The sequence below is a fragment of the Morone saxatilis genome, unplaced genomic scaffold, assembly GCF_004916995.1.
Source record: "Morone saxatilis isolate NCDOM2014 unplaced genomic scaffold, NCSU_SB_2.0 Contig21, whole genome shotgun sequence".
Taxonomy (NCBI): domain Eukaryota; kingdom Metazoa; phylum Chordata; class Actinopteri; family Moronidae; genus Morone; species Morone saxatilis.
The window spans coordinates 11,851,063-11,860,827 of record NW_023339774.1 but is presented as its reverse complement, the minus strand read 5'-3'; the positions used below and the strand labels follow the sequence as shown (position 1 = coordinate 11,860,827).

The following is a 9,765-nucleotide window of genomic DNA, read 5'->3' as shown; positions in this document are numbered from 1 at the left end:
CCACAGAAGCCCCCGTGCATGCAAAACAGGCTCAGGCTGCCCTCTCTCCTTGGCCACGCTTTTTCCGCCCCTTTTTGTTTCTGTATATAACAAACACCTCCTTATTTTCTCCCCCTCTCTCAGAAGCACAGCCTTTATTCAAATCAATTTCAAACCATCAAATGTAGTGCGCTCAGTAATAGTTACAACACACAGAAACACAAAATGCAGCAAGTGAGACAATTTTATGCGAAAGAACATTTCAAGGGCAGGGACTGATAAAGAAGAGAAAATGTATTGTTGAGAATGTATGGTATTGGTGTATAGTTTTTTTTCCACACAAGATTGATTGTGCACTGCGGGATGCAAAAAATCTTGTGTACGGGAAAAATAAATGAACGGGTTCTGTGTGCACTGATGTCCCAACTTCCCCAGAGTACCAGACCCCAGGGACCCCAGGGACCCCAGGGACACCAAAAACCCTGTAAATTGAATTGATTGTCTGAGTACTAATTTAAGAACTATGGTGAGTCCTTCATTATCCAAATATTGATTCCTTGTCTTGTTGTGTGGCCCTTGTGTGTTTTTCTGTGTTTTATTAGGCTACATGTGGCCAAGTGTTTTAGCACAGTAATGACGGTTGCTTTCTGGGTTTCTGAGTATGAGAGTGTTTGGGGAACAGTGGTGAAAGAAGTATTCACATCCTTTACTTAAAGAGAAAGGATAACATTATCAAGTGAAAATGCCTTTTTTCAACATGGTCCCAAGATGTTAGAAGACATAAGAAAACACAAAAAAAACACAAAATAACACAAAAAAACTAAAAACAACAAAGTGCTGAAATCCACGAGCACATTTCACAAAATCTAAAATGCCTCCATCGAAACAAACAAGAACAACTAAAATAAAGTAGCTGTATTTATCAATAACCTGACTTCTATAACCCCTGGATCCACAACATGGCACCAGTGTCAAAAAAGTAGCTTCATCATTTAGATGGTTCTCAATCTCACTGATATTATTCCCAGATACCAGTAACACAGAATCATCAGCATACCACAAGAGCTAACACGTCACGGCTGCTAAGGGTACCCAAAATAGAACCTTGGGATCCTCCACATGTCATACTGTGAGGTTCTGATACCCCATCAACATCACATACTGGAGTTTTTCCAGTAAGATAAGAAGTTAACCATTTTACAGCAATATGTTTACTGCCAGATAATACGATATACTGTGTCAAAGTCTTTTTGAAAATCATTCCAACATATTTTCCTTCTTTAAAGTTTTGTCTACCAAAGTCACACAGGTGAATTAAAAAACAATTCTCGACCTGTTTTGTGAGTCCATTGTCCTTTTTGTACTTTTCCCAAGTATTACCATAGTTTTTTGGGCTAGTGTGAATTTTCAGCAATGACATCCACATAAAATTGGGACTTCAGGGGACATTGTGTTGTCATGGATGATGTAAGCTTCTCTCAGCTGTTTACCACACCAGCATCCTTGATTACTGGACGTTCATTTATGGCCTCAGCGGACAGAATTCACCCACCCTAGATGTCATTGTGTCTTGTGTAAACACATGTTGACAATTATGCATTAAAATGTTTAAAACCCCTGTCATTTGTGTTCTACCAGCATTACAACTTCACATCTTGTTCCCCAGTACCTACATATGTGTACTGCTACATACTGTATTGTTATAGCGTAACTCCGAAGTAATTACGCTGTAAATTGTGGGCTGTAATCTAAAGCTTTAATGAAAAGTCCTGCATTCAAAATCTGTTCTGTCAGTGGTTTACTATTATAGATAATGTTTTAGATTAATATTGCTGCTTTTGGGTCTGTTGTATTCTATAGCTTTTTAAAGTTGTACTCATTTTAAATACTTTATATACTGTTAGTTTGTTTTATCTATAGCAATGCATCATATTCTGTAACATCATGTGTTTTTGGTGTTGCTATCCTGTGAGAACCATGTATCTCTAACAAGTCAACTTTTCATGAGCTCAGAAAAACATCCCTGTTTTCAGGTTTGTGACATTTTCCAGCTAATCCAAGAGTAAGTTAGTGAAGTAAGTCAGTAAAGCTTTATTTACATAGCTCTTTTCTTAAAAAGGGGCTTTACATAGTTTAGCTCAAGAAGTATGACAATCAACTCATACACAAACATTTAAAATCACAAAATTTTGATGTGCTGTACATTTTACAGTTACTTACTGGCATCCGGCTGCCAGTAAAAGTTTTTTCATTAACAGTATTTTCAATTATTTAAGTAAAACAATTTTACCCTGTAATCACAGTGTTACCTGAGAATTTGTTACCAATACAAATCCATTCAGACAAATGTAATGGAGTAAAAAAGTGCAATCTTTGCCTTTTGAGATGTAGTGGTATAGAAGTATAAAGTAGCATTAAATGGAAATTAAGTCATTTGAATTTGAGAGTAAATACTTACTTATATTCCACTACTGTTGGAGGAGGGTGCATAGGGCGCAAGAACAAACGATTGTCCCGGGGCCTCCCAACTAGACTAATATTTGACACAGTTCACATTTTATTGTAGTCAAACAATACTGAGAACAAAGAGCTCTCACAAGCAGATGATTATATCTTGAGGGACTCTAATTAACTTGTTGTATCATAACAAGTATAAAGACTTCTAGTCATTTCTGAACTCTCTTAATGTAGCACAGCTCTATTACTGCACCCTCATTTACTTAATAAGTGATTTGTATCATAACAGGATGATTTCCCGATAGACTGTTTATAATAAATTAAACTTAAAAAGCAACAATTTCCGACAATCTCCAGGTGTGATTACAGTATTGTTCAGGAATATTATACACACATATATCTGACTTCTAGAGAAATGCGGCTTTAATAATTTTTGGCCCATTTGTGAAACCAACCTGAAGAATGGTGTCTAGAAGGAACACAAACAGAGGTGGTCGCTAATTTGCGTCACTGTGAGTTAACATGAAAGCACATGTCAAATGGAGATTAGACGGATAAAATAGTAGGATGGGGTTTTTTTTCTCAAGCAGTTCGATTGTGTCACTGTTTTTTTTTCTGTACAATGCCTGTTGATTCACCATTAGCAGTGACAGCTATTGCTCATCACTGGAGGACAACAGTTACACTCAGTGGGCTTTAGAGACAGCTGGGAAACAGGACAGGTTGGGATCAGCTTATCACAGTTTAATAATGATCTACACAATGCCTTACAGATGACGGTGAAAGAGAATTGGCAGTGTATCATTTGTTGATGACAATACTGAAAAACAATACATTCAACACAGTTGATGTAAAGCAAATGCTACCCTCAAGTAACGGAAAATAAACACTTTAATGCACACACACATACCCTATATATGTATTCTACCCCTGCTCTGATGAGAACAAAACAACCTCAGGGATAACAGAAATTTCCCTACAGTCAGAAACTGATGTTACATTGTTGACAATATACTGCCACCGTGTGGTGTGTGTTAGTACTGCATCATTTTAATCAAAAACGTATTCAGCATGTCACTTGTTTCACTTTTGTTACTTCAGTGGTTTTACATGCAGTCGTGTTATGTACATGAAAGAGTTTCTTTAAAAGCTCAGATTACAGTCACCACACTATTTATCATTTATGGAAACTTTTTAGACATCACATTGTGTTTTGGATACATTTGCAAATGTCAGGCTCTTAATTTAACAGTGACTCACACACTGGAGGTATTCAGTGGTTTTGAAGCATTCAAATATGTTGAACTTGTTGAACTTCAGGCCACACACCACAAACACTTCGACATCCAGTTCAAAATGCAAGAAGTCATGTTGCAGAAATATGTCAGTCTGTCAGTGCAGGTTACAATTAACTATGATTTATAAAACTTAAGTGATAAAGTGCTTGAAGTACAGCAAAGAATGGAGAGAGAGAAAAAGAAATCAATGAATCTACCTACATTTGTACAAGATTGCTTTCCCATTTTTATATTTGACCTTATATCTATCAAAATGCCGTGGCTACACATTTATTGATATCATTTTACACATATTTATTTAACAGTTTATCTTGAAATGTTGTCCAGGAAGTTTAAAGTGACGTTTTGCTGCCAGTTTTGCTGCAGATATACGAGTTAAAACAGGTGGATCCACCTGTGAAACTGGCAGTTAGACGGGTTAAAGCAGTAAAGTCAGTCACATTGACACAGTGAGGCAAACCTGTGCAAATAGCCTACAGGCTAGATAAGAAATAATTAAAATACTTAAGATTTCTGACTAGGCTATCTCATTTGCACTTCAAGGCCACCGTATAAAGGCTCATACAGCCTCGTCACATTATCCAGCCAGTATTATATTTGAGAACTACATGTGTGCCTTTCTCTGCACTCCGACACCGCTGCTGCATAAACACAAACAGGCCTCGGCCTCTGAATAAATAAATAAAGTCTGCATTAATAATTCAAACTGCAGCCTGTTGTGAATGTGTGTGTGTGTGTGTCTCGTCATCGGGGACGGTGGTTGCGGAAGTAGCTACGCTGTTTGCCGGGGATGAGACCTGGCGACCGTGCAGGGGGGAAGAGGTGTGTGAGAGCCTCGGGTCTGCCAAACAAACAACTCCTGTGGAGATGGATGATCCGGTAACGTGATCCTCCTGAGATCCGTTTTCAGTTTCAACAGCGTAGGTTCGTTTCTGGCCTGTCCTGGGTCCCGTTAAAAAACAGGGCTGAATAGGGGTAGGTATGGGTGCGCTACAGTCCTCACCTGGTCAACATGAATACAGTGATCTGGCGGAAAAGACGGGCTGTGAGTAATCGTGTTTATTGTTTGTTTTTAAATGACATCCGTCATGCGTGTAGGAGGTGTGAAAACCGGAGCTCACTGCACCGGAAATATGATTTTAATTATAATTTGAAGTCACATTTTAAAGGGGAAATCCGATCATTTTAACGTAATGTCTGACGTCTTAAGTAAAGAGATGGTCACTGTTTGCCTTCAGTATATATATGTACACATGTCCAGTATATGTGTATGGAAAAACCTGCCCGTTTGGTGCAGTAGTACTGAATAATTTAAACTGCATGTTAATGGGAGTGTAACTTTATCTAGTTTACAGAGGGAGTTAATAATAGATCAGACACTACATTGAAAGCTTTGATAGTTTAAGAGAAAGAGATCAATCTAACACATATCTGCTTATGGTTTGTTTTTCCTATATGCTTCAATATCTGCTTTAATTCACCTGTAGCCTCTTGTAAAACATAGTTGCAGGGTGACAGACAATAACAAGTGCTTTACATAAAATATGAATATCCAAATCTGCTGCCTTGAAAGCCTCTCACAAATGAGGAGCTGTTAACATCAAATTCTCAGCAAACAACATATTTAAATGTCAAATGATTAATTGCATTGAAGAGTTTTATGTCTTGTTTTGTGGGTGTTAAGATTATTTATGCGTGCACATGAAATAACTTGAGTGGTTGGCTCTTTTCTGTTTTAAGTTTCATTTAGACAGATTGGAGTCTTACATACAAGATTCAAGCAGTTGAGCCACAATGAAGAAACTCTGCGGTAAGTTAGATTTGTATGATTTTTAAGTAAGAGTCGTGTACCCTTAAGGTTTATAATCATGTGATTTATTTTTTAAGCAAATTAGTTTTCTTAACAAACAGCAATTTTCTTTGGAATAACAGGTTTCATGCTGGCATATACTGAATCACACATACAGCTGGAAACTGTTGTGTATTACTTTGTCACACTGTGTGCCACTCCTTAAAACGCTGTTTACACCCTCAGGAGAGATCACTTCAATGAAATCCCAGATCTAGCGTGCAATCCCATCCGTGCACAGATCGTAGAGGCCTTCTTTGACAGGAGGTACAGTAATCATAGTTGAAATGTTGCTTTCTTTTTTGCTGCATCACAAACAGTCAGTCTTTAAAAGTCAGAAGTTCATTTGCTCTTTATACATTTCTTTAGAAACTTCCGTGAGAATGGTGAGGGTACGGTTCAGGAGATCGGTTTTGAGGAGTTCTTGGTGGTCATGTCCCATTTCAGACCCCCGTCACTACACATGACACAGGAGCAGCGTGAGAGTGTCAGGAGGGAGAAACTAAGATGTGTGTTTTAGAACAAATCACATGATCACATGTTTGACATTATCTGTGGCTGACGCACAGCTGTTAAACTGACAGTTGTGTTTTTCTCTGCAGTTTTATTCAACATGCATGACACAGACAACGATGGGACAATAACCTTAGAGGAATACAGACATGTAAGCCTCTGCTCACTTCTCTGGACAGAAAAATGCAGTTTCAAATCTTTTTTTTTTTAACTTTGTTTGTTAAATAACCAGTGACGATCACAACGAACTCTACTCACAGTCTGCGGAAATCATCATGTGTTATCATGAGTTTATCATGTGCATTATACTGTTATCTGTGTCTGCTTTTATTAGCATCATTTGGTCATTTTCAGCAGAATTTTGAAGGTGATTCAAGATGCAGTATCTCTGAGAGTCAGCTGCTTTTTTGCAACACTTAATTGGTGACTAATGTGGCAAAGGATGAGGCATTTAATTTTACTCAAGCCTTCCGAGATATGGGATTTGTAGTCATATTATGTAGTAAAATTATTTCATTTTCACATCTGTCTAGTTGGTTGAGGAGCTGCTGTCTCTCAGTGAGACACTGGAGAAGAACACAGCCAAAAGCATTGCTGATGCAGCCATGTTGGAGGTGGCGAGTATTTCAATGGGTCACATGGTATGTAAATTAACATTAGGTTTAATTCTCTGTTTCTCTGCATAACATCAGTAACTTAACTTTTTCACATGCAGGAACCCGATGAATTCTATGAAGGAATCACATTTGAGCACTTCCTCAAGGTTGGTACTCAGAATACACACTAAAATATATTTTCTCAAAGTACTTCCTTAGTTAAATACCATGCTTTGAAAGTGCATTTAAACATGTTATTATAGTTGATATGAATTATATTGAATGAAATAGTTTTTTAGTTTTTGCAAACTCTCAAATAAAACGTCAACCTTACCACTTCCAAGAATAATGATGTTATCAGCAATACACATTTTAAATTATGTAAAACTCTGTTTTTAGTTGCTGAATGGCTTCGAAATCGAATCAAGAATGAACATTCGCTTTCTGAGAATGGACACAACAACCTTATGTAAGTGAGATTGGAAGACTAAACTGTGTGATGACTTTGGGAAAACTGTATATGGTTTCACTCAGTAACTATCTGTTGTTTCCTACACCAGTTTGTTGCTTGCATTGAATATATGCCTTACTCATGTTTGAATAGCTATGCAAGTTCAAAGAAAATATGTACACTGTGGATGTATTAGGGGTAGTTTATTTGATTCTTAGTAATAATATGAGATAATCAGTTAAATAACAACCAGCCTGTTAGTAGTTCAACAAAGCAATAATCAAATATCCATGTCTGGAGTAGCAGACAGTAGCAGATTCTATGCATGCAAATATGGATGCCTGAAGAACATTTAAAAATGTTAATGCCATAAATCAATAACTCTTAATAATAATCAGGGATATAAAGGTGTGTCCTTAAATGTATCTAATAATATAAATGCAATAACTTGAAATAATTTTTATTCATGTTACAAATATGACACTTGGTGCATGCTTTGCACACCACATTTGCACAATAAAAGATTCTATGAAATAGATCTGACTTCAGTTCACGATGCTTATTTCTGATAAAAAGGAAATGGGAGTGCTGTCATGCAAGATTAAATGCTTAAAGGCAGTTATCCAAATTAGGGCTTCTTTAAGAAGAGGAGGCTATATACAGTATGTCTTAATATAAAACTATTTTAGTCAAATCCATTTGATCTCCATTCGATCATTATAACTTTTTAAAAACACACAAATGGTTATTTTTCATTTCAAACATTTTAATAAAGTTTAGTTAACATAAACCTTGAAAACATAACACTGAGCAGATTACATCAGACCTTCTTAGAGGGTGAATGACTCATGGAAATAATCTTTGTCAATGGTGTATTCTGTGATATATAATCTCCTTCCAATATTTTATATTTGAGAACTTGCAAAGAAGTCATGACACAAAGTGGAGAATATGGAGATCCCTCCTTATTCCAACATATCATCCAACATGTGAACATGAAGCTTTTGTAACGTCATCATGTCCGGTTTTAATAACTTTACATGAAAAGTTAAAATTTCAAGCTAAACCTTAACAGTAATCTCTCATAAACCGTTTCAGAAAGGCTCGAAATTCTTTGAGCTAAAGTGCAAAGTGGACAAACAAAGAAAGCAGTGTAAGAATAAATTCAAGCTGATTTCAAATAGGAAGTCAGAAGTGTCCTGTGGGTGTAGTGGTTACGTTGTATATCATATGCAGTAATAACCACAACATCCCCCGTTTAAGTCTGACTAGGGACCTTGTTGTCACCCCACGCAAACCTCCTCATGTTTCCTGCCAGCTGATACTTCTGTCACTATCAATAAACATGGCTAAAATTGCCAAAAAAAGACCATGTTTCCTTTGAGGTTTTTATCAGTACCTGTTTATTCTGTCGCTAGCTTGTGTTACTGTACAGGCAGCTATTGGGCCTTTATTTTGTGTGTTGCATGTATACTAACTTTTTTCTTTATATTTCCTGTGAATGCCAAGTGATATTCAATTCAATTTAACTTTATTTCAGAAACATAGGTCCATATTAACATAAAAACAATGGACAGCAGTATAGAGATATAATATATAGACTATCTATGTCCAAAGATACTCATCAGCACATTCTGACTTAATACTTCATTCAATGTATTCAGTCATGGGTGTATACTGCCCTCCACAGGTCAAAATATGTAAAAGCATGTTAAATCGTAATAAACCTGCACCTGACTCAGTAAAGATATTTCTATGTATTTTTCTATAGTAGTTACAGATTATGCAAAATGTATAATGAAATGCTTTTCAATTTGAATGTTTAGATTTGTCACTTTTACTGTCAATGCCATTGTACTATTTACTTTATAAAGCTGTTCATACTTTGCAATAAAATGAGTCATATGTAATTGTGTTTCAGATTTCTAATTGTCCGTACTTGTGCTCACTACAGACAGTGACATTGCATATTGATCTGTTTGGCCATCTGTCTTTGGTTTTGTAGAGAAATGTTGCTCCAAATGTGCAACAGGATCCATCACATAACAGCAGGTTAATATGTGTTCTCCACGTATAAAAAACCCTAAAACTATTTGAATGATAACATTTGGTATAAACATTATACTTGTTTTGAGTTTAAATTTATTTTTAGGTCACACTGATATATATCACACTGGTATAGTTTGCATTGAGCTTTGGAAAGCTTTTATTATGAATAACCATTATTGAAACGTGTTGGATGGAGTGCCATGCCATTTGCTACTTGTATTCATGTCCCTAGATAATCAAATATCTTTACATCTGTGGACTGGCACAACATTTTGTAGAGGCATTTGTGATGATCAGATGTCATCTTATTTACTTTGGTAGCAAGTAGGAGTTTGAAATGTTTTTTATTGAAATTTGTCACATTGACAAATATTGGGTGGATTAGCATAAAATTTGGTACAAACTTAGAATGAATTGTAATAACTGGTAATTCCATTGACATTCCTACCCACCTGAGCTCTACTCTGCACTGCAAAAGTTAGGTTCCTTGTGTTCTTTCCCTTTGAAGAAAGTGTGCAAGTTATCTGGTTTTCCTCCGACAGGAGTGTTTTAAGGTGTCACGAATACTGCATC

At 36.4% G+C, this 9,765-nt stretch overlaps 1 protein-coding gene across 1 annotated transcript; it reads left to right on the top strand.

Moving 5' to 3' along the window:
- Nucleotides 1-4,441: 4,441 nt before the first annotated feature.
- tescb (tescalcin b) lies at nucleotides 4,442-9,037 on the top strand. The gene is made up of 8 exons (XM_035667496.1): nucleotides 4,442-4,779; nucleotides 5,475-5,544; nucleotides 5,770-5,850; nucleotides 5,953-6,092; nucleotides 6,186-6,247; nucleotides 6,630-6,737; nucleotides 6,812-6,859; nucleotides 7,092-9,037. Exons 1-8 carry the CDS (start codon nucleotides 4,716-4,718, stop codon nucleotides 7,167-7,169), a joined length of 651 nt encoding a protein of 216 aa, XP_035523389.1. The 5' UTR covers nucleotides 4,442-4,715; the 3' UTR covers nucleotides 7,170-9,037.
- Nucleotides 9,038-9,765: the final 728 nt, after the last annotated feature.